The sequence below is a fragment of the Eretmochelys imbricata genome, chromosome 13 (assembly GCF_965152235.1).
Source record: "Eretmochelys imbricata isolate rEreImb1 chromosome 13, rEreImb1.hap1, whole genome shotgun sequence".
Lineage (NCBI taxonomy): Eukaryota > Metazoa > Chordata > Testudines > Cheloniidae > Eretmochelys > Eretmochelys imbricata.
The window spans coordinates 37,254,132-37,278,380 of NC_135584.1; the positions used below are offsets into that span (position 1 = coordinate 37,254,132).

Consider the following 24,249-nt stretch of genomic DNA (forward strand, 5'->3'; position numbering starts at 1 on the left):
GTCTCCAGCTATGAGTTTGTTAGTTCTCAGTTAATGCCAGCTGCCTGGGTCCGTCTGTGTCACATGGTGTGGTCCACCACTGGCTAGCTGTGTGGGGAGAAGGAGGGGGATGACAGCTCACTCCTGCATGAATGGGCCATCCCCAAGCCATGAGATTCCCTGGAGGGTCACCCCAAGACCATTAACCGTAGGTGTCAGGGTAAGGATGTTAGCCATCTATACACACAGCTTACAGTGAGCATGAGACTTGACAAGTTTCCAGCTATCAGTAAAGCCCTCACATCCACTAAAGCCCAGGGAAGTGGTGTCTTAGGTGTAGTGAGTTTGTCTGGTCTGAGACCGGAGTGGCTTGTGAAGGACAGTAAACACTTTGCTTGTTGGCACCAATGGGGTCACAGAGGGCTGGGAGCCAGGAGTCCCTAAGTTCCCTGTAAGCTGCGCAGCCATGCAGCCATCTATTTAGCGCTGCGCAGGTGCTCAAGGAACCTGCCTGGGGACATGCCGCAGCCAGGGGAGAGCCGCCTCTCCCCGGGCGCCAACCTAGCTGGTCCTCCAACATGCCATGGGTGGGGGAGGGGTGGCTGTAACCCAGCGCCGGCCTGGACCTGCCACTGACGGGGTGGCCCTCCCCTGGCTGCAACACTGCCGCGACCCGAACCCAGCCGAGGCCAGGGCGCCCTTACCCTGGCCTGAACTCAGCCGCGGCCAGGGCAGCCCGGAGCTACTGCGGCCGGGGCACCAGGATCTGCGACCCTCCCCTTGTTCCAACCCAGCCCCAGCTGGAACCTGCCAGGGCCGGGAGAGGGGCGCCTTTCCTGCAGCCCCCGCCCTGGACCTGCCATGGTGGAGGGAGGCGCCTCTCCCCCCCAGGTGCTTCTGTAAAGAGAGAGCTGGGGGGAGTCCTCTCTCCTTGCGTTAGCCACAGAGCACCGTCCTTCACCCCAAACCGCTCATCCCCAGCCCCACCCCAGAGCCGGCACCCCCAGTCAGAGCCCTCACACCCATGCACCCCAACCCTCTGCCTCAGGCCTGAGCCCCCTCCCACACTCAGAACCCCCCCACCCCGCCACATGAATGTTGTTATGTGCACCAGTCTGAAGGTGATGTGTCACACAGGGTCATGTCACACCTCACCTCCATACTGGTCCACATAAGAAAAGTTATTCCTCAGAGGAGTGGGAAAAATGAGAGGGAACACTGGTGCCGGCCCCAGGACTCCTGGGTTCTAGCCCTGGCTCTGTGAGGGGAGTGGGGTCTAATATTTAGAGAAGGGGAAGAGGAGGGGGTTGGGAGCAAAGTCTCCGGTGCCCCATCCCTGGCTCTGGGAGGGTTGTGGAGTCTAGCAGTTAGAGTGGGGGAAGGGTAGATGGCTGGGAGCCAGGACACCTGGGTTATATCACTAGCTCTGCTGTGTCACTTCCCCTCTGGTGCTGCACAGTCGTAGCTTCCAGCTGTACGACATCACAGATGCTGCCACATCCTCTTCACGTGGTCACAGACTCCCAAAAGGGTGTGTGGGGGGGCTTGTCAGAAATGGCTGGTCTGCCCAGACCCACCCAGCTCACAGCTGGGCCAATATGAGAAAGATCCGCATTCCTACCAGACACTGAGATCAGTCGCTGTCACTCATAGCCCCCATAGCAGAGACACGGGCAAGGAGCTGAGCGAGGATGGAGCCAAGTGAGTTTGAGCCCCAGATCTACCCAGCGCTGTCTTCTCCATCCAGTGGTGCATCATCCATCCAGCTGAGCAGGGACCCAGCCATGCAGGATCCAGCCAGCTGTACAGGATCACCGGCTCACGCACGGCATGTCCTTCCTCCCAGCCTGTGTAGTTGGCTGTGGTTGGAAATTGAGATGCCTGAGCTCTGCATTTAGATGAGTGTGTGGGTGACACTGAGGTTTCCTGCCCCCCCGATACCCCCAAGCTGAGTCTATAAAGCCTGCAGGCCTGAGGCAGATTCACCATCCCTGCACTGACTCCAAACATGCAGGCCCAGATCTTGCTCCTGCTCCCCATGGCCTTTCTCCTGCCCCCCAGGGCCTGGGCTGGTAAGTACAGCTGGGATTAGGGCCCCTGGGTCATTCGGGTGAATGGGGGGGTCTCAGGGATTGGGGTCAGTGGTGGTATCTAGGGGGTCTGTGACAATCTGTACCCATATGGTCACTACTTTTACAGGACTATGATACATTTTATGCAAAGAGTGCCTTGTGAATTATCATCTGAAAACTCATAATTTACTGATCATTATTGTTCTGGTAAAATATTTGTGGCATGTAAAGTTGTTTTAAATATTAAGGGAAGGGTAATATCATGTTTTTGTGTCTTTTTGTAACTTAAGGTTTTGCCTAGAGGGATTCTCTATGTTTTGAATCTGATTACCCTGTAAAGTATTTACCATCCTGATTTTACAGAGGTGATTCTTTTACTTTTTCTTTAATTAAAATTCTTCTTTTAAGAACCTGATTGATTTTTCATTGTTCTTAAGATCCAAGGGTTTGGGTCTGTGTTCACCTGTACCAATTGGTAAGGATTATTATCAAGCCTTCCCCAGGAAAGAGGGTGTAGGGCTTGGGGGGATATTTTGGGGGAAGACGTCTCCAAGTGGTCTCTTTCCCTGTTCTTTGTTTAAAAGGCTTTGTGGTGGAAGCATACTGTTCAAGGACAAGGCAAAGTTTGTACCTTGGGGAAGTTTTTAACCTAAGCTAGTAAGAATAAGCTTAGGGGGTCTTTCATGCAGGTCCCCACATCTGTACCCTAGAGTTCAGAGTGGGGAAGGAACCTTGACATTATAAGATTTTATTGCATGGTGTTACTCAGACATGTTTCAAGTCTGGGGAGCAGCCACAAACCACTTCCCTGGAGACAAACAGCTAGCTGATGCCTCAGCCAGGTGTCAATGTAATCAAATGGATCATCACCTGGTTAAGCGGCCAGTCTTGGGCAGGAAAGATGTGGGTGAAAAATTTACATCTTGACACAGAAACAGCTCAGTGTTACTGTCTGCTCAGACTTTCTGTCTTCTCAATCCCAGCGGGAGATGATTTTTGAAAAAGAGAAAGACCTATAAGAAGGAGAGCAGACCCCTCCCCCCCAGTGACCTCTCCCTTTCTCTCTAACCACTGCACTCACAACACCAGAAGTACAAAGGAAGCAGCATAGGGGACAGAAACTGACTGAAAGTGACTCAGTCAGTAAGATTGCAGAAACATGTGATGAGCCAGACCTCACAAGGCATGCTTTGTACAGAAATGTATCGACATCCTGTAATGGGTTTAACACAGGGGTACAGAATGTCAGGGGATCAGGGCATGTTGTCTCACCCAGCACTGATATCGATCAGTGTCACCCATCGCCTGCATAAGGAAGAGCTTGGGAAGGGCAAAAACAGCGACAACAGCACCAAGCAGTTCAGCACCGAGCAACAGACCCTATGTCCCATTCCTCGCCCAGTCCCCTTCTGGGGGCTCTCTGGCCTAATCTGGGGTGATGTTGGCCCCCAAAGCTGTGAACTCAAGGCAGGGCAATTACTGCCGCACTCCTGGTCCGTTTGTCACCCATTGTCCATCCAGCGACATCAGAGATTTAGATTCTCCTGTCAACCCCAGGGGGTGTCCAGTGTGGGGGAAAGCTGAGCAGGGGGCAGGGTTCCAGGCCCAGGGATCCCACAGGGAGAGCATCACAGGGGTTGGGTTGAGGCTGTGGGGCTCCCCTTCGGGATGGGGAGCTCGGTCCCAGACCAGCCCAGGGAGATGATGGGGTTCTTTAGATGAACCTGGTCTCCCCCTGCAGGTGAGATCATTGGAGGAAAAAATGCCAAGCCCCACTCCAGACCCTACATGGCCTATCTGGATATACAACGCAGAAACAAGCTTATCAACTGCGGAGGGTTCCTGGTGGCGGAGAACTTCGTGCTGACGGCCGCTCACTGCAATGGAGAGTAAGCGCCTCTGTGCTGGGGATGTCGGGGCAGGTCGGGGTTAGCGGGTGATGGAGGAGCTGGGAGCTCTGGCGCTGTCCTACGTTGCAGGGAAGGAGCAGTTAGTAGGACAGTCTAGGAGAGCAAAGCCGAGGGGTCTGATCTGCTCAGGGGGAGGCAGCGTGTCTCTAGGGGCCTCTGCAAACCATGGTCGAGATCCAGCGCTGGGTAAGTCAATGGGGCTACTGCCAGTGACACCAGCTGGGGTCTGGCCCATTGCCCAGATCGGGGCAGGGAGGGGCTCATAGCCCCAGGACAGCTCTGCAGGGCTCTGCGCTCGGGGGAGCAGGGCTTAGGCCTCTGTCTGGATCTAGTCAGGGACTGTTCTTCGGGGTGCAGGGGAGATGAGCCCTGGAGAACAATGGGGAATGAAGCAGCTCAGGGGGACAGCACAAGGGGCTGGGGGAGACACTTTGTGCTGCTGCCCTTGAGGGGAAAGGCCACTTGTGCCATTTCCCACCCCCAGCCCCCCCGGCCCCTCACACCTCTCCGAGCTAGCCAGTCCCCAGCCCTGGGGTGGGATCTGCATTGGCAAGGTGTACAATGGTGTATACATTTTTGCAGACCAGAAGCCGAGTCCATGATCACAGCCTGAGAGCCCCAGGGTGCCCTGCCCCATCCATATCATTATTCATGAATCAGATCCACATGTGCCCACCCCCCACCTCATGTACACTCCTGCAACGGATGTCCCATGGGTTGTGCTTGGCTTTTTCAGCAAGATCACTGTCAAGCTGGGAGCGCATAATATTAGTAAACAGGAACGGAGCCAACAAGAGATCCCTGTGTGTCACCAGATCATCCACCCACAATACGACAGTGAGACCACTAACAATGACATCATGCTGTTGCAGGTACTGCCCCCATCATCATTCCATCACCTTGCACCTAGTGACCTCACACTGCTGCAGGTACCGCCCCCATCCCATCACCCCTGCCTAGTGACATCACACTGCTGCAGACACTGCCCCCAGCCCATCACCCTGTCCCCTTTGACCACATGGTCAACGGGTTTTGCTGGGAACAGGGTGTGTCTGGGTGTCCATGAGTGTGACCCTCACATTGATGTTCATCATTCTTGTCGCTCAGCTGGCAGAGACAGTGAAGCTGAATAAATGGGTGAAAACCATCCCCCTGCCACGCACCAACAAGAGAGAGAAGCCAGGGACCAAATGCAGTGTCGCCGGCTGGGGCTGCACCAGCAAACAGAGTGAATCAGCCCCAGCCACCACACTCCAGGAGGCAAATTTGAAGGTGCTGGAGGATGACGTGTGTCTGAAAAATCCCGATGTGACCTACTATGACTATGACGCTTCCACCATGATGTGTGTGGGAGATCCGAAGAAGGGCAAAGCCTCTTTTAGGGTAAATCTCCTTCTGGCTTCAAGCTCCCTTGATAAATCGTTATTATGAATGAGGCTTTTGATGTTGCAGTCAGGCCTATGAGAGGCCAATAGGAGATCAGGCTCCACTGTGCTTGGTGCTGTACAAATTAATGGGCAAAGAACTGGTCTTGTCTCAGGGGAAGGCAGAGACCTGCTGGACAGGGGAGTGGATGTGGTGTTTAGACCAGCTGGGTCGTGGGGTGCCAGGAGAGCTGGGAGGACATTGTGGGGTGACACTGGGACCAGCTGAACCAGGGGGTGTCACTGAGCTGCACATCAGTAGGAAATGACTCACTGAGCTGTTCTCCATCTATGGCTTGTTTTTTTTGCAGGGTGACTCTGGGGGCCCCCTGGTGTGTGGGAAAAGAGCCCAGGGCATTGTTTCATGGGGATCCCAAAACAGCGCCTCCCCTGGAGTGTACACAAGAGTCTCCACCTTCATCTCCTGGATAAAGGAGACGATGAGGATGCTGGAGCCCCGAGCCGAGCCGGGAATCGCTGCACAGGCCAGAGCTGCACCACTTCTGTCCTTTGGAGAGGCCCAGATGTAGGGCCTGCTTTGCAGAGGGGCAGAGCCCCCCTAGGCTGAGCCCCCTCCCCCAGCCTTTGTTACCATCAGGCAGCCCCCCCCCCCCCCCCGCGTCATGAGTGTCAAGGTAGGGAGCTTAGGGGAGTTAGGAGCCAGGTTTGAGGCCAGCTCCCATCAGCTTCCTTGGAAATCCCAACCCTTAGACTACCTCTTTGCTGGGGAAACAGGTGGGTTATTTCCTCCCAGGTAACAGACTTGAGCTGAACCCTGGGGAGGACCCAGTGGTTGGTAGCTCTCATCCGTGTCAGCTGGTCAAGTGACGGTTTATGGGAGATCCTCGTCGTTACCTTGACCTATTAACTCCTGTTGGAACTGCAGCCTGCCCTTTCCTCAATGGGCCTTTCCCAGGGGTTTGTTCCCCCTGGGTGGCCACCTGCTGTTCCAAACACACCTGTTCCCGGCGCCAGCAATGCCAGTGGGAAAGGAACTCAGCAACGGCGACGCTGAACTGACCGCAGATCAAACATTAGTGCTGATCCTCCCCTTCCCACTTCCTCTGCCCTGCCGCGCTGCCTGCTGCATTTCGCTCCCTGCTTCATAGCCAGCAGTGAATAAAATGAAGTTACAAAAAAGAGTAATTCGTGTACTGCCACATTAACCTGAGCCGTGAAATCCAGAGCAGCCGCTGCATCTGCCAAGGCCAGGAGGGAATTGACCCCTACAGGGGAAGGTGGGCTTGTGGTTAATGCGCTAGGCTGGGACCCAGGACACCTGGGTTCAGTGATTTCATGCAGAATGAGGATCTGGTGGGTGCCAGTGGGGAATTAACCCCCTCAGGGCTGGAGGAATCCCTGCCTGCTGGGACAGAAAGGGAACTACAAGGAAGAAAGCAGCCTGAGCAATCAGCTGTCCAGGTTCCAGAGGTTCAACTTCTGGGACAAAAGTGGGACAGGTTTGAAATAGTTCTAGTGACAAGAAATTGATCTGCCTCTTCCCATCCCCATCCATCGATCTATCCTATCCTGATCTATCTCTCTAGGCAATCCCCATCCATCCATCTATCCCCATCCCACCCTCACCCACACCCACACCCACCCACCCCTCCATCTATCCCCATCCCACCCCCAGCCCTCCATCCATCCATCCATCCCCATCCATCCATCTATATATCCCCCTCCATCTATTCCTCCATCAAACTATCCTATATCTATCTATCTATAGTGTCTCTCCCCATGCTATGTCAGAACCAGTTTTCATCTCTTTCATCTCTAGGAGGTGTGGGGACTGCCTGGCTCAGTTTGGCAGGGAATGGGACATGGGGCCTTTCCCCTTTGGAGATGCTGGCTCCTGTCTGGCCTGGGCAGGGGGACTGGCTGGCTCAGGCGGGTGGAGAATCAGACACATTATTCCCCCCCCACACACACACCTTATCAAGGGGTCTGCAGGAAACCGTGCTATCACAGATTGGGGGATCTGGTCTCTCTGACCCACATCCCTCCTCCCAGCTCACACCCACACTCAGGGCGGGAGGCAGTTGAGAAGAATTCATGGCTTCCTAGATTCCAAGGCCAGAAGTGACCATTGTGATCATCTAGTCTGAGCTCCTGACTTACACAGGTCACAGGCCTGCCCCACAAGAATTCCCAGAGCAGGTCCTGTAGAAAAGCATCCAATCTTAATTCAAAAATCAGCTGTGCTGGACTCTTGGCAAATTGTTCCAATGGTTAATTACTCTCACTCTTAAACATTTACACATTATTTCCAGTCTGAATTTTTCTAGTGTCAACCTCCAGCCATTGGATCATGTTAGACCTTCCTCTGCTAAACTGAAGAGCCCATTGTTAACTATTGCCTCTAGATATTTAGAGCCTGTCATCAAGGAACCAGGTAACCTTCTTTTTGTTAAGCTTCAGAATGAGCTCCCTGAGTCTCTCACTCTAAAACAAGTTTTCTGAACCTTGACTCATTCTTGTGACTCTCCTCTGATCCTACTTGCACTGTGAACACCAGTAGGACGAAACAATAGGCCTAAGGAGAAATTTCTCTCCCAGCTGGGGATCCTTCCTGAAGATGCTATAGAGAGTCTGCGAGCAATGGCTGGTGTGACACTACAGGGACATGTGTGCAGGAATGGGTGGATGGAGGTGGGGGGGGGTGGTGATGGGGACAGATGGATGGATGGGGATTGCCTAGAGAGATAGATCGGGATAGGATTGATCGATGGATGGGGATGGATGGATCGGGATGGGAAGAGGCAGATCAAGGGGTTGCACCAGTGCAACATAGAGAGGTAAAATAACCTCTCAGCTCCTACTCGAGATTCCTTTGTTTGTACATCCCAGGATCACATTAGCCCTTTTGGCCACAGCGTCCCACGGGGAGCTCACATTCAGCTGAGTATTCACCAAGATTCCAAAGATTTTTTTTCCAGATCCCTGCTTTCCACGATAGAATCCCCCATCCTGTGCGTACAGAGTGCAAAACTTTATTCCTACATGTATATGTGATGGGTTCTCCCTGGGGGTGCCACCTGGAACTGGGGTATCACTGAGCCCCTCTGACCCACCACCCTGGGCTCTCTCATACACTGCACTGCAGTGACCAACCTGCGAAGCTCTCTCCAGGCTCCAGCCTCCAATTTCACCAGCACATGTACAGGTAGGGACATGCACAGCTGCAGTTACATGCAGTTGCTTTGACCAGTTACTGCATGGGAAGGCTCCAGCTAGGGAACATCCCAGCTACTCAGGGACCACCCCAGCTCCCCTCCACCCTGGAGTGTAAACCCAAAATTATACCATCTTGCGCTGCACAGGGAACTGTACAGTGTAAGCTCATTAAATTCGCCCCCTCCCTCAGTGTGGAGAGGAATATACAACAGCTTTCTGCCCCTGAGTTATGACTGCCACACACTCGTTTTAGACAAAGCAAAAACAAGTTTATTAAGTACAAAGATAGACTTTAAGTGATTATAAGGGATATCAAATAGAGAAAGGCAGATTACCTAGCAAAAAAAAAAAAAGCAAACTAAGCTTAATATACTGCATAGATTGGCTATGAATAGCAAATTCTCACCCTAAGTGATGATCCACACAGGCTGCAGATTCTTAAGGGGCCAGCTGCCCTTGCTTACAGCTTGGAATCTCCAGGTGTTCCATTCACAGGCTAAAAATCCTTTTAGCCTGGGTCCAGCACTTCCTCCAGTTCAGTCTTTGTTCCTCAGGTGTTTCCAGGTGTTTTTTTGGGTGAGGAGTCAGTGAAGAACCACAATGATGTCAATCCTCTGCCTTATATACTTATATACTGCCTTATTTTGCATATGGCGGGAACCCTTTGTCTCAAAGTTTGGTTCCCACACCAGTCAGTGGAAAAATCCTGACATCCCAACGTGGAGTCCAGCACTAGGTGACCTGGTCACATGTCCCTGTAGTGTCACAGCAGAGAATTGCTCGCAGACTCTCTGTTGCATCTTCTGGAAAGCTCCCCAGGTGGGAGATAGGTTTCATCTTAGGCCTATTGTTTCTTTCTAATACCTCATCAACCTGAAGGGACCCTTCCCAGCCAGCCATCTAGACTGAGAGCCTTTTGCCTTGTGGGCATTACCCAGGTGTAACTACATGTGAGATGTACATCTTTCCTGATCACTCTTGTTACAGTCTGTATGGTAACACCCATTGTTTCATGTTCTCTGTGCATATAAAATCGCCCCACTATATTTTCCACTGTATGCATCTAATGAAGTGAGCTGTAGCTCACAAATGCTTATGCTCTAATAAATTTGTTAGTCTCTAAGGTGCCACAAGTCCTCCTTTTCTTTTTATGTATACGGACTAACACGGCTGCTACTCTGAAACTTGTGAGATATAGATCCATAGTCAATATTCATAACTTCAGATACAAAAACGATACATGCATACAAATAGGATAATTGTATTCAGCAAATCATAACTTTTCCATTGACACGTCACATAACAACATAAGAACATCAGAACAGTCATACTGAGTCTGACCAAAGGTCCACCATAGCCCAGTATCCTGTCTACCAACAGTGGCCAATGCCAGGTGCCCCAGAGGGAGTGAACCTAACAGATAATGATCAAGTGATCTCTCTCCTGCCATCCATCTCCACCCTCTGACAAACAGAGGCTAGGGACACCATTCCTTCCCAATCCTGGCTAATAGCCATTAATGGACTTAATCTCCATGAATTTATCCAGTTTTCTTTTAAACCCTGTTATAGTCCTAGACTTCACAACCTCCTCAGGCAAGGAGTTCCACAGATTGACTGTGCGCTGTGTGAAGAAAAACTTCCTTTTTATTTGTTTTAAACCTGCTGCCCATTAATTTTATTTGGTGGCCCCTACTTCTTATATTATGGGAACAAGTAAATAACTTTTCCTTATTCACTTTCTCTACACCACTCGTGATTTTATAGACCTCTATCACATCCCCCCCTAGTCTCCTCTTCTCCAAGCCTATCTTGGAATAATAACATGACTTATCTCGCATAAAATACATCATAACTATGTCATAATCATATCATAATAATATATGAAGAATGTGGGGTGCAGTGTCACCATATACATTTCCGTTTAGCCATATTTAAACACACTATTTGCTCGTGCCCAGTTTACTACAGGATCAAGATGTCTTTGTACCAGGGATCTGTCCTCTTCATTATTTACCACTCCCCCAATTTTTGTGTCATCTGCAAACTTTATCAATGAGGATTTTATGTTGTATTCCAAGTCATTGACCTGGTCTCCCAGGTCTATGGGGCTGCAGAGTTTTAATGGCCCCCACCTCCGGAGAAGGGGGACCAATCTCCCTGGGCACAATCTGGCTAAAGGAGTTAAGAGGGGGTTAAACTAATAGTCAAAGGGGTGGGTAAAAAGAGGAAAGAAATGAGCTCCCAGCACAAACTTGAGAACAAAATTAATCAAGGAACCCAAGGATGCAACGACAAAAAATTCTTGACTTGCCTGTACCTCAATACTAGGACCCTTTAGAACAAACATGAGGAATTGGAACTGCTCATCTATGAGCATCAGTTTGGTCTAGTTCATATGACTGGAACCTGGTGAGATGATTCCCACGACTGGACAGTCAAAATCAATGCCTATAACCTATTCCGGAAGGATGAAGTGGACAAAAGGAGAGGGGGAGAGGCACTCTATATCGAATCTGATACCACCTGTTTCTAAGTCACTGATACCTTGGAGGAAAATGATCCTGAATGCTTATGGCTCAATGTCCTAGCTGATAAAGCACAAGAGGGCATATTAGTTGGTGTGTGATACAGAGAAGATGGGCGAGGATGAATGGTTCCTCCTGCACTTGTCTATAACATGTGTTAAAAAAACTGCTTCATCATAGGAGACTTTAATCAGAGTGCATTTTCTGGAGAGAGCTGTGGAAGTGTGAAAGGGAAAAAAAAAGGGATTTGTGTGCAACCATTTAGTTTGGTTCAGAGACAGAGCAAGAGTCAGGCTAACCCTAACTCTAATAATGCCAGACTTTAAGGCAGGGCTGGGCAAGTGGGAAAACTGTAAGAGATGCTGTTTTTTGACCTTGCTTTAGATAAGAATGGAATGCTGATTGTAACAGGAATTGCTGAGAAAAATAAGATATCAGGAAGGAATATTTACAAACAAGACACAGCTGTTGACCATTACTGTATGTAACAAAAAGTATAAATGCTTGCCCTAACTGTTTATCTTTCAGAGACCTGCCTAAGGGAGGGATATTCCTTGCCCGTGTGCAGACTCCCCTTGCAATTCCTTGAAAATAAACTGTCTCTGACTTGTTACTGACAACATAAGAGTGAAGACTGAGTTTTCTTCTACAGTACGTATTGCCAGCACTAAAACATCCTCACAATTAATAAGTATTATAGATGATGATTTCCTAACTCAAAAATTGTTGCCCGTGGGGGAATTCTGTCCTGGCCCTTGTCATGCCAAATACAGAGGAATTGATCGCAGAACTAGAAATTAATGATACCTTAGGTACGGATGATCACGGCTTGATCACATTTATAATGTGCAATCAGAGCAAAGTCCAGCCCAATGACAGGAATGCGTGGTGCTTTTAAAGGGCCAGTTTCCTAAAGCTGAAAATAATTATGAGCCAAATCGGCCATAGGAATTTAACCAGAAAAATGTCACAGTTAATTGGGAATTTATTCCTGTGGGAATTCTTCACATCTGTGGACGTGTCCCACATACTCCCCCCACCCCTCCCAGCAGAAAACACATCTCCACTGAAGAAGTGCTTCAGATCCACCTTCTGCCCACCAGGGCCTCTGTGGCTTCAGAAACCCAGCAGCAGGAATGCAGCTGGCTGGTCTGTTGCCACAGCGGCCTTTTGTGCGCAAACGGCCGAACTGCAGCGCTTCTGTTGCCCTATGTATTTTCTGTGTGAGTGTGGGGGGGTGGGGGGTGAGGAACGTTCCATGTTGATATGTCTAGTAAGGAATTCACTTGTTAAAAAAAAATAAAAAGACCAGAATCTTTTTTTTTTTTGGTCTGTATTTTTACAGACCTCCTGGCTGACAGAGATTTTCAAATAAATTACCAAAATAATTGAAACTGGCATGACTACACTGTCTTATTTTGACAAATAAAATATACAAAACTTTGCAGAATTTTAAAATATTGTGTACCGAAATTTAAATTTTTTGGCACTTTTTTTTTCAACTCAGCCAGTAAGACCGAGAAATGTGGTGAGCAAGACCTCACAAGGCATGCTTTGTACAGAATGCATCGCCATCCTGTAATGGGTTTAACACAGGGGTACAGAATGTCAGGGGGGATCAGGGCATGTTGTCTCACCCAGCACTGATATCTATCAGTGTCACCCGTCGCCCGCGTAAGGAAGAGCTTGGGAAGGGCGAAAACAGCGACAACAGCACCGAGCAGCTCAGCACCAAGCAACAGACCCTGTGTCCCCCTCCTCGCCCAGTCCCCCTCTGGGGGCTCTCTGGCCTAATCTGGGGTGATGTTGGCCCCCAAAGCTGTGAACTCAGGGCAGGGCAATTACTGACCCACTCCTGGTGCACTGGGCGAATTAATCCCCGCCGAGCGGGAGGGGTCCTCGCGGGCCGGAGCAGAGATGCAAGGGGAGCTCCAAGGAGAAAAGCAGCCTGAACAGTCAGCTGTCATGACCCAGAGGTTCAAGTTCCACAGGTTTGAAACGGTTCTGGTGACAAAATAATCGATCTACCTCTTCCCATCCCCCTCCATCCATGTATCCCTAACTCCAGCCACCTGTCCCCATCCATCGATATATTCTATCCCTATCTGTCTCTCTAGCCAATCTCTGTCTAATCTATCTATCTATCTAACCCCCATCCAGCTCTCCGTTTCCTTCCCTCTCTGTCTATCAACCCCCCCAGCCATCCATCTATCCCCACTCTTTGGAAAAGGCAACCGGGTGTCACTGCCAATTCCGGCTGAGGTGCACGCGTCCCAGGAGAGTGTAAACGTCTCCGAGAAGGAGTCTGTCTCAGTTGGCTTCACCGGGAAGAGCTCACGGGGTGCAGCAGGGGGGCTGAAGCCCAGGAGCTCAGTCTTAGAGGTGGTGATGCCACATGCCACGCCCCCCTTAGGCAGAGGTGGACCCTGGGGGGCTGGCACAATGATGGGGATCTGAAAAGCCAGGGTGCGGCAGAGATCCTCTGGGGTGGAAGGGAAATAATGTGTCAGTGGGGAGACCCACAGGCTGGGCTGGCCCTGCTGATGGTGGTGGCCTCAAAGAGGGACGCAGAGCCCCCAGGAGAGGGAAGCATGGCAACCAAAGCAAGTGCTGGGCTGCAGATGTGCACGGCCACCACGGGGTCCAGCACCCCAGATGTGCACTGCCCTAGGAGTCAGTGGGCCAGATCCTGAGCTGGATTCAGTGGGGCCAGACCCCAGCTGGTGTCAAAGGGATATAGCTCCATTGGGGTCAATGGGGCCAGATCCCAGCTGGGGTCAGTGGGGCGTAGCCATGCAATAACCCACAGTGTAACTGTCAGTGGTTAGGGGTCTCCCCTCCCAAGCAGTGGGAGAACCCCGAGGTGTTTGTTACACGGCTGGAGACAGACTCTGTTTAACAGGAATTGCCCTGAACACAGAGAAGGAAACACTGTGAGGGTGAAAAGGTTTCTATCATGTCAATCCTGAGCTGTTCCCAGAGCTGGAGAGATGACGTCAGAGGGAAGCATTAGATCATCTCCTCTGCCCTCCCGTACCACAGGGGCCGGAGCACCCAGCCCAAGGGATTGGAATGAGTTTGCCTGGGAATTGGCCATTCAAATCTCTTTGTGGGCTGGGTCTGGATCAGGCTCGGAGATGCTGCTGCCAAGGGTTGGGCTGGATTCTCCATCCCCGATGACATGTGACTCAAGCTGAGACGTTTCTCTAACAGCTCTGCTTTAGTTTGAGCCAGGATTAACTCAGGGACATCCCAGGGTCGGGGCTACACAGGGGTCAGATGGGAGGAGCACCGTGATCCCTTCTGGACTTGGAATGGACGAGTCTATTGAAGGCATGTTATTGCAGCAGGTCGGGGTGGAGGGACCCAGGACATCTGAAGGCAGCTCTGGGAATCTGTCTCGTGCCTCTGGCTCAGACAAATCTGGCCTTTAGCCAGACAGGGATCAGCAACATGGCTTCGCCCGGTACTGGGGAGCTCTGGCCAGTGCAGTACCTCTAACCAGACAGAGAGAGCCAGACGGAGGGGAGTGTGGAGATACACAGATCGATTCTGTCTGTATCTGCCCCACAGCTATTGGATTTGGGTGTCAGGGTGGATCTGGGAGTAATTCCAGCCCTATAGTTGCTACAGCCCCATCCCCTGCAACCAGAGACATTCCCTGCCCTGGCGGACCCAGTGCCTGCCCCACATGACAAGGGGCAGGAGGGAACTCAGTGCTGGAGATGTTTGTATCAGGTCTGTACTGATTCCAGAGGATACAAGACAGGAAGTGAAATTAACAAGCTCTGTGATGGAGGGGCTGCAGGGCCGCAGGCCCTGGGCGTGCCTGACTGAGCTGTTGAGAGTTGTAGCGAAACAGTGTGGTCTAGTAGTCAGACCACAGACCTCTGCTTCAGGATGCATGGGTTCTGTTCCCAGCTCTGCTGCTGGGTGACCTTGGAAGTCATGGCCCCTCTCTGTGCCACAGTTTCCCCATCTGGGGCTAATGATCCCAACCGCCCTTGTAAAGCACTTTGACATCTGCTTATGAGAAGAGCTAGGGGCCCAGATCCATAAAGGCATTTAGGCTCCCAGTGATTTCAATGGGTGTTAGGCATCCAAACACCTCTGAGGTTCCAGGCATAAATGGTCTTATTTAGTTTTAATTTTGTTTATGGCTCAACCCAGCTTCCCTGCATCCTGCCCACCGCCCAATTATCCTCCCCAACCCTGGATCATTCACACATGCAACCTCCAATCTAGAGGCCAGTACTGGAAAAGGTAGAGTGAATTGTTCAAACAAGACTATTTTTTAATTTTTTTAAAATGGATTTTTTCCCCTGAAGTGCCGTTGGTTATTCAAACAAGTGTCCATTTTCAATATCTTCCAAATAGTTGGAAATACACAATTCTTCTTTTGTCCCAATGTATGTCAGCAATGCTTCCCAGGTTCCCTTCCTTTGGTTTTTCCAACCTTCATTCAGTATCACAATAATAATAAATAAATAAATAAATAAATATCTGTGGGGTGGCAGAGGGAAAAAGAAAAGAAAAGAAAATACTGAAAATAAATAAAAGTTGGATCCGGCTCAAAATGCACAAAACAAAACATTCAAAATTTAAATATTTTCACACAACCATTTCGGTGTCCTATTTTTGTGTACTATTTAATTCGGCTAACCACGCTTTGTGGTGAGAGGTTGGCCACCAAAACCAAAAGGCCCCATTCCTGCTCTCTGGCTGGGTGAAAGAAAGTTTTTAAGACACCAATGACACACTGCAGCTAGGAATTTTGATGGTAGAAAACCCTTGAAGACTGCAATAGATATAAAAATGATCAGCATTTATAGAAGGCGTATAGAATTCAACAATGAAAATTGTACCCTTACTCCAGAATCCCCTATGCTGATGTAAAACACTCTGCACACTTGGGAATTCTAATGAATCAGGAAGAAAGGTTGTCACTGAATATGTTCTGGGTAATGGGGTATGTGGATCAGACAGATATAATACAGAGAGACCTGGGGACAGAAGAGAGACAGACGGAGAGTAAATAGCCAGGCAGACATAACCTTGAAGCACAGAAATGTGGCCCTGAGAAACAGCTAAGAGAAGTAATTTTTTGGGCACAGAGTCTTTTCTGGAGAGGCAGGCTTTGGACAGTGAACAGAAGAGCTGTCTGTTGCTGTTTGATGCTGATTGTGTTCAGGGAAACAGGACTTTGATATTCCTTGTAAATAAACCAGATTTCATCAAGTAAATACCAGGCACTATTGTGAATTTCTGCTCCGAACCAGAGCACCCGCAGAGCCCCAAAGATTGACTAGCCGTTTGGAGTGACAAAAAAATAGAACAAAATTTCAAACATCGAAGGAGCATTTGTAGCCACAAAAGAATTTCAGGACTGAGCCATTTGTAGCATTTCTTCAACAGTGAAAAAAAAATCCCTCTAATATAAAGCATCTCAGGAGTTGCACACAGGCACGGAGACCAGTATGGCTAAATTAACCCTTTAAAGGGGAGCGTCACCTTTAACTCAGTTTCTGCAGAGTTTCACTGATCCAAGGGATGAATTTGGAGATTCTTGTGTATATGCTGGGGGGGCGCCCATCCGGATTTCCATTGGAGATGATGCCCTGGACCACACCATCGCACACGAGGGGCCCACCAGAATCACCCTGCCAATAAGAAAAATAACATCAGTGACTGACATTACCCAGCCCGGTCTGTCCTCTGGAGATCTCAGATTGCATGTAGGACAGGTGATCTCTGCAGTTGAAGGCCCAGGGCTCATCGCCAAACAGAACCAGCCTAGAAATGGGTGGGCAGAGAGAGAAATCTAGAGCTGGGCAGGATGATGTACCTGTGGAAAAGGCAGTTTCCACAACACTGAAATTTTCCATAAAATGTTTTTGATATTCCTGAGAATTTTCCATTTTTGCATCAGGAAAATTGAAATTAAATATTCATTTTGAGCCAGTTCCACCCAAATCAGAATATTCCATAGTTAGTAATCAGTTCAACAAAATGTTAAACTGCTTTTTCCTATCTGTGCTGTGGCTTATGGGTGTTGTAGTTCAGGTCTCCATTCTCTCCTAAGGGCTTGGCTCCGTGGAGGACTTCATCTCCCATAATGCAATTCAGATTTGCTTCTGATGGAGCTCTTTGGGGCATCATGGGAATCACCTGGCTTAGTGCATTGTGGGAAATGTAGTCCAGACAGGAGCTACTTAAGGGAAAATAGAGGCCTGAATTACAGCTCCCAGAAGGCAATGAGCTGATAAGGAACTGCAGCTTAATGTTGAACTGGCTTGAAATGAAGCATTTTGAGTGAACTCAACAACCAAAATCCTAGATTCATAGAAATGTCAGCCTGAAAGGAACCTTGAGAGGTCATCTAGTCTAACCCTCTGCATGGGGGCCGGATCAAATAAACCTAGATCATTCCTGATAGGTGTTTGTCCAACCTGGTCTTAAAAACCTCCAATGACAGGGATTCCTCAGCCTCCTTAGTTAACCTGTTCCAGAGCTTAAGGACCCTCAGAGTTAGAAAGTTTTTCCTAATATCCAACATGAATCTCCCTTGCTGCATATTAAGCCCATTACTTCTTATCCCACCTTCAGTGGACTTGGAGAACATTTGCTAACTGTCCTCTTGATAGCAGCCCTTAAATATTTGGAAATGGTTATCATGTCCCCTCTCCAGCCTCATCTTCTCTAGCCTAAATATGCTCAATTCTTTCAGCTTTTCCTCCTAGGTCAGCTGTTCTAAACCTCTGATCATTTATTTGTTCTTATTTCTCTCCTCTGGACTCTCTCCAGTTTGTTCACACAGAAGGAAATGTTTCAATCTGTTCATATCTCAGCATGATTCATTTTGATTAAAAATGTTGCAATGAAACATTTCAACATTTCTGAGTCAAACCTGTTTTTGGAATTTACATTCTGCCAAAAATGTTGACATCTCAACTTTTCTTCGAAAACAAAGATTGAAATGTTGCCAATTCCCGTGAGATGGGAACACTGACTCTCCCTCAGCTCCAGTGCCTTCCTGGCCCCATAGATGTCAAAAGTAAAGCTCCCATCCACATCTATGGGGCCAGGATTTTACTCAGGATCCTGTCTGTTGGGTGGCCTCAGGGTTGAGTTCACCAGTAGATCCTCCATTGATGGTGAAGAGTAGAAAGGGTCAGAATATGTGGTGATGATGGGGGGGGGGTTCCCCTTTTTCATCAACATTGTTCCTGGAACATTTTGCTAAAAAATCAAAGCCCAGCAATTTCTAGTTATGGTGCATCATGGGAGGTGTTTTTCAGGTGCCTCATGCCCTTATGGGAACACAGGACTGGATGGGCCCTACTGGGTCATGGAGTCAAGTCCTCGCTATCCCAGACAGCTCCATTGTATCATCCATCCATAAACTTATCAAGTTCCATGGGCATCCTGGTTAGGCTGTTCCCCCAAACTGCTCCTGTTGGAGGTTGTTCCTCTGATGGTTAGAAACCTCCTCATCTCCAGCCCCCATTGATTCCCACCCCTGATTAGTCCTTTAGCTTCAATGGTCATCTTGCTCCTTTGTGTTCCCCCCATCCCGATGTATTTATAGAGCAATCAGACTCCTCTCAGCCTGTGTTTTAGGCTAAGCTAGCCCAGGTATTTTTCTCCCCTTTCGTCAGACCGGCTCTCCATTCCCCTGATCATCCCACCAGCTCTTCTCAGCACCTGGTCCAGCTGGAATCCCTCTTTCTGGGACAGGGATGCCCAGAATTGTGCACCAGATTCCAGCTGAGCTCTGCCCAGAGCCTTCTCTGCTGGCATTAAACCCTCCCTCTCTACTGGAGACACCTGAACTTCTCCATCCTAGGATCACATGGGCCTTTCTCCTGGCCATGGCCCACTGGCTGCCCATAGTCATCCTGCAAGCAACTGACACACCCTCCCTGTCCCCCTCTGTTGCTTCAAGCTCATGAGCCCCCAGCTCAGAGCAGCAATTTTCTTGTTACTTGTCCTTATATGCATGAGCCCATGTTAAATTTCATCTTGTTTCCACCAGCACCTTGCACAAGGGCACTGACAGTGGCAATTCCTCTCTGGAGACATACTAGGTGCTGATCTCCCTGGCTGGGCTGCATTTCCCATGTTGCACCATGGGCTCCCCTCTTGGGGCACTGGAGCATGGGAGGGGCATGGCCATACTGGTTTCCACCAGCTCCTTTCCCTGGAGCAGCTTGCTGCACCCCCAGTGGCTCTGGACAGGGGGATATTTACATGGAACGGTGATTTATTGACACGGGGGCTGCCGGCACACAGCATGGTGGTGGGGTTGTAATGCCGGTACCGCTCTCTGCACAGGCCGTCCGACACGACCTCCTGCTCCGCCTCCTGCAGCCTGTCGGTGGTGGTGTTCACTCCGGTCTGACCCCACCCGGCCACGCTGCACTCGGAGCCTGGGCTGACGTGGTGATCGGCCTCTGGCAGGGGGATGGGCATCACCCACTCGGTCAGCTCCACGCTGTGCCACAGCTGCCATGGGGAGGAGAGAGAGAGAATGGACCCGGATCAGCGCCGGGACTGGGGCTGGGAAGGGGCAGCACCACCCGGCCAGAGCATGGATGTGAGTCCAGAGAGAGATTGTGAGGTCATTGGGGCGTTAGGATGGGGCGGTGCCTGCAGCAGTGTGAGGTCACTGGGGGCGGGGTGATGGGATGGGGGCGGTACCTGCAGCAGTGTGAGGTCACTGGGAGCGGGGTGATGGGATGGGGTCGGTACCTGCAGCAGTGTGAGGTCACTGGGGGCGGGGTGATGGGATGGGGGCGGTACCTGCAGCTGTGTGAGGTCGCTGGGGGCAGGGTGATGGGATGGGGTCGGTACCTGCAGCAGTGTGAGGTCACTGGGGGCGGGGTGATGGGATGGGGGCGGTGCCTGCAGCAGTGTGAGGTCACTGGGGGCGGGGTGATGGGATGGGGGCGGTACCTGCAGCAGTGTGAGGTCACTGGGGGCGGGGTGATGGGAGGGGGCGGTACCTGCAGCAGTGTGAGGTCACTGGGGGTGGGGTGATGGATGGGGCAGTACCTGCAGCAGTGTGAGGTCACTGGGGGCGGGGTGATGGATGGGGCAGTACCTTCAGCAGCATGATGTCATTGTCAAAGTTCTCATTGTTGAAGTCAGGGTGCTGGACCCAATGACGGGCCTGGATCCGTTGCCAGTTCTGTCCTGGCTGCATGAAGTCTTGGACTCCCAGGTAGACAAAGATGTTGCTGGAAAAGCCAAGGGGAGAATATAGGGGATTTAGTGCCCACTGGATGGCAGGATGGGTCCGTCATGGGCCCTCTGGAAGGGACACCAGACCTGCTGCTGGCCTGTGCCGATTTCTACCTAAAGTTGTGCAACTGAGTAACACAAAGACCATCTTATGCACCTACATAAGGATGGACTTCCTCCTTCTTCCCTCTGGTTGGCCAAAGAGACCTCAAAAGACTGACCAACACACTACTCTGCTATTCAGAATGACCCACTGTCCAGTTCTGGTGTCCATGGTTCAAGAAAGACATTGATAAATTGGGGAGAGGTCATAGAACAGCCATGAAAATGATCAAACAATTGGAAAACCTGTCCTATACTAAGAAACTCAAGATCATTTGATTTCAAATTCAGAGGCACTACAAAGGATTCTGTTTTTTTTCTTTTTCAATGATTGTTTCATGGTTTGATTTTGTAACAGGGACTGTAACTAGCCAGTGGAACAATTTACCAAAGGTCATGGTGGATTCTTCATCACTGGCCACATTTAACCAAGACTGGATTTTTTTTAAAGATTTGCTGTAGATCAAAATTATTTGGGAGATGTTCTGTCGTCTGTGTTATACAGGAAGTAATGCGAGATGATCACAATGATGTTGCAATCTATGAATCTTTGAACTACATGGCAGAAGAAGGAAAACACACCTGGAAATGTGTAAGGCCCTAACCTGGTTGTAACTCTGAAATAGTAAAAGAAAAAGGGGGAATCCAGATGCCTAGGCTGGGCCAGCACAGAAATAAGATCGATGGAAGGAATGAAACATACAAATTAGAAAAGGATCAAATAATTTTTTATGCACCGTTGCCATCTACTGGGTATGGACAAAAGTAGCAGAAAGCCCAGATCTGTCTGTGGAAATGACCCTAGAGACAGAGGTCAGTATGTGGGATATGAGAGGTTGCTGAGTGCATCACAAAAGATGTTGAAGTCCAGAATGGTTCCCTGATGGCTCAGCACCTCTGGACAGCCTCCTCCAAGATTAGCAGGACATGAGAAAAAGTGGTGAGAGTTCATGGTAAAGATCGTATCTAGTTTGTGGGGGTTAGGCTTTAAAATCTAACAGGCACCACAGGGAAATTTGTAATTTTCACATCCCGTAAACGCTTCTAGTCTTTGGGCCAATGTATTTCCAGCTCTGATCCAGCCCCAGGGTGGGGGATTGGCTGGCTCTGGGAGCCTTTCCCCCTGGGCCTTTCCCCTCCAGGGGCACCAGCCCCAATCCAGACTCTGGGCAGAGATCAGCTGGCTCAGAGGTGGGGGTTGGCTTGTTTCTTACCCCAGGTTGCAGTTACAATGAGCCGCCGTCACCACCACGTCTTCCTGGATCAGGAACCCTCCACAGTTTCCCGTTGACCCGATTTGCACATAGGCCATGTAGGGTCTGGAGCTGAGCAGGGCTTCCTCACCCCCGATGACCCAGTCTGGAGAGAGACAGGGTGGGGTTCAAAAGGGAATCTGGAGAGTGAGACCAAGAGCCCAGTGCAACCCAGACCCTAATCCCTCAGCCCAGCCCGTAGCTGGCCTGGGGCAGCCCCTTGGGCCCCCCAGCCCAGCCTGCCCCTGGATCATCCCCTCACCCCAGCCAGTCTGGTTCCTATCCATACATGTACTCACTATATATCTACCTATTCCCACATGGACCTGTCCATCCATCCATCCATCCATCCATCCATCCATCCATTCCTTATCCCATACACGCCCATCTATCTTCTGTCTGTGGGGCCACCCCCTGGCCATCATCATTCCCCCTCACCACCGGGCCCCATGCCCAGGACCGGCTCTAGGCACCAGCAAAGCAAGCACGTGCTTGGAGCTGCACAATTCCAGGGGTGGCATTCTGGCTTTTTTTTTTTGCTCTTGGAGCTTGGGGCAGCAAAAAACCTAGAGCCGGCCCTGCCCATGTCCCATCTCCTGATACCCATCTGAGCCTGACAGTTAATTCTATCCCCCTGCCCCTGGTGTGGGCTGTGCTGCCCCTGGGCCCTGATTTCCCAGATCTCACCACTAGAGCCAGGTAGAAGTTTTTAAGCAATTGGTTAATTTGCCAAAAAATGCAACTTTGGGGCATCAGAAGAACCAAATTCTGAGGATTATTTTGGCTTCAAAAAAAGGATTTTTTTTCTGGAAAAAGTAGGCAATTTTCATTCTAGGTATCTCACTTTTTTGTTTTGAAATGTTTTGTTTAGAAATGGAGTGAAGTATTTTTTTAAAAAATAAATGATTAAAACAGTGGGGAAAACCCCTCTAAAGAGAGCTGAAATCAAATGAAAAAACACCCCCCCCCAAATTTTGGGGGGGATTGAAGGAAGCACCTGAAAGCAAATAAAAAAGAAAACAAAATTGGTTCTGTTTTCAGAGTAGCAGCCGTGTTAGTCTGTATCCGCAAAAAGAAAAGGAGGACTTGTGGCACCTTAGAGACTAACAAACGTATTTGAGCATAAGCTTTTGTGAGCTACAGCTCACTTCATCGGATGCATTCAGTGGAAAAATTGGTTCTGGATCAACGTTTTCTTTCACAATTGCATTTTGGTTCAAAACTCAGCTAATTAAAGAAAATAAGGGTGAAAAACACCTGAAACAGACCCCAAAATGAAACCAAAAACAAACAAAAAAAAATTTATTTCAGGTCGAAGGAAATGCCCCGAAGAAAATGGAAAAAAATGAAAAATATTTGCTTTGAAATCATATCTTTTTAGGGTTTTCATTCGGGAAGAAAAATATTATTTTGGGAGGAACCCCACTTTTGTCCGAATTTTTGGACCCTGAACCAAAAACTCAGCGACTCGATCAGCCCCACTCTGACTGTGAACCCCCCAGGGCCGGGGCATCAACCAGTTTCTCAGCTTCACTCACCCATATGAGGCCTCGGGGGCAGGAGAAAGGCCGCGGCGAATGGGAGAAAGGCTGTGAAGAGCAGAAGCAGCATCCTTGGTTCAAATCCAGGGGCTGGGACTGGTGGGTCTGTCTCAGCCCCAGGGTTTATATAGAGTGGGTGGTGGGGAGGGGCCCCTGGGTAGAGGAGAGCTGGGAAGTGCAGGGTCACGTACCTGGTTACCAAGTAATTCCCCAGCAGTGATGTGTCAGGGGTGGAGATTCCCTGAAAGGAAATTTTGAGCCACATCCCCTTCTGCATTGGGCGGGTTTCCTTCCTGCTCTTGTTTCCTCCCTGCCCCCGGCTGGGGCCGTGGCCAGCACTGACGCCTCCCAACTGCAGATGGCAAACTCCCCCCTCGTCTGTTTGGCCCCTGGATGTTTAGATCCACATATGTTCAGGCCAGCAGGGTCCATTCCACCCTCCTGTCTGCCCTCCTGAGTGACCAGGCTAGAGAACCTCACCCAGCTCCCCCGGTCTGAGGCCCATCGTTGGTGCTCTCTGCATGCCTCTTCCAGCAAGGCAGCCGGGCTGGGTCTGATGCCAGCAAAAGACAGAGAAACCCCCTTGCCTGAGGGAGCTGGTTCCCTGGTCAATCCCCCTCCCTGTCCCACATTGGGGTTTCCTTTCCTGTTTGATTTGGTTGGGCTTCAGCTATCCTTATAGGATCTTGCGCTGCCTTTCCCTGCTGGATTGAAGAGATTCCCGATACTTGGCTTCATCTCTCTGTGAAGGTCCTTGTGCCCCGAGAGCAGGCACCTCCCCAGGAACTTATGGAGAAGCCAAACAAAGCAAGCTGAGCTCTTTCAGTCTCTCACTGCCAGACAGTTTCTCCAGCCCTCCAATCATTGTCCTGGCCCCGTCCTGCCCCATCTTCAGTTTGCCACCATCCCTTTTAAAATGCACTCCCCAGAATTGCAAAAAGAAAAGGAGTACCTGTGGCACCTTAGAGACTAACCAATTTATTTGAGCATAAGCTTTCGTGAGCTACAGCTCACTTCATCG

The 24,249-nt window shown here is 50.0% G+C and overlaps 2 protein-coding genes across 2 annotated transcripts; one reads left to right on the forward strand and one right to left on the reverse strand.

Annotated features, from left to right (window-relative positions):
• Window positions 1-1,980: 1,980 nt before the first annotated feature.
• On the forward strand, window positions 1,981-6,019 carry LOC144273434 (granzyme B-like). The gene is made up of 5 exons (XM_077832008.1): window positions 1,981-2,051; window positions 3,793-3,940; window positions 4,698-4,833; window positions 5,069-5,344; window positions 5,697-6,019. Exons 1-5 carry the CDS (start codon window positions 1,988-1,990, stop codon window positions 5,913-5,915), a joined length of 843 nt encoding a protein of 280 aa, XP_077688134.1. The 5' UTR covers window positions 1,981-1,987; the 3' UTR covers window positions 5,916-6,019.
• A 9,485-nt stretch (window positions 6,020-15,504) lies between these two features.
• Window positions 15,505-23,309, reverse strand: LOC144273594 (mast cell protease 1A-like). The gene is made up of 6 exons (XM_077832259.1): window positions 23,226-23,309; window positions 21,649-21,793; window positions 20,193-20,328; window positions 19,340-19,594; window positions 16,601-16,749; window positions 15,505-15,545 (listed from the first exon to the last, which is right to left on the reverse strand). Exons 1-5 carry the CDS (start codon window positions 23,296-23,298, stop codon window positions 16,603-16,605), a joined length of 756 nt encoding a protein of 251 aa, XP_077688385.1. The 5' UTR covers window positions 23,299-23,309; the 3' UTR covers window positions 15,505-15,545; window positions 16,601-16,602.
• Window positions 23,310-24,249: the final 940 nt, after the last annotated feature.

Coding starts and splice junctions, on each gene's coding strand:
- LOC144273434 (XM_077832008.1), top strand. CDS start 1,988: ATGCAGGCCCAGATCTTGCTCCTGCTCCCCATGGCCTTTCTCCTGCCC. Junction 3,941..4,697: donor GCCGCTCACTGCAATGGAGA/GTAAGCGCCTCT, acceptor TGGCTTTTTCAG/CAAGATCACTGTCAAGCTGG. Junction 5,345..5,696: donor AGGGCAAAGCCTCTTTTAGG/GTAAATCTCCTT, acceptor TTTTTTTTGCAG/GGTGACTCTGGGGGCCCCCT.
- LOC144273594 (XM_077832259.1), bottom strand. CDS start 23,298: ATGCTGCTTCTGCTCTTCACAGCCTTTCTCCCATTCGCCGCGGCCTTT. Junction 20,329..21,648: donor CATTGTAACTGCAACCTGGG/GTAAGAAACAAG, acceptor TGGCTTTTCCAG/CAACATCTTTGTCTACCTGG. Junction 19,595..20,192: donor ATGACATCATGCTGCTGAAG/GTACTGCCCCAT, acceptor TCCCCATGGCAG/CTGTGGCACAGCGTGGAGCT.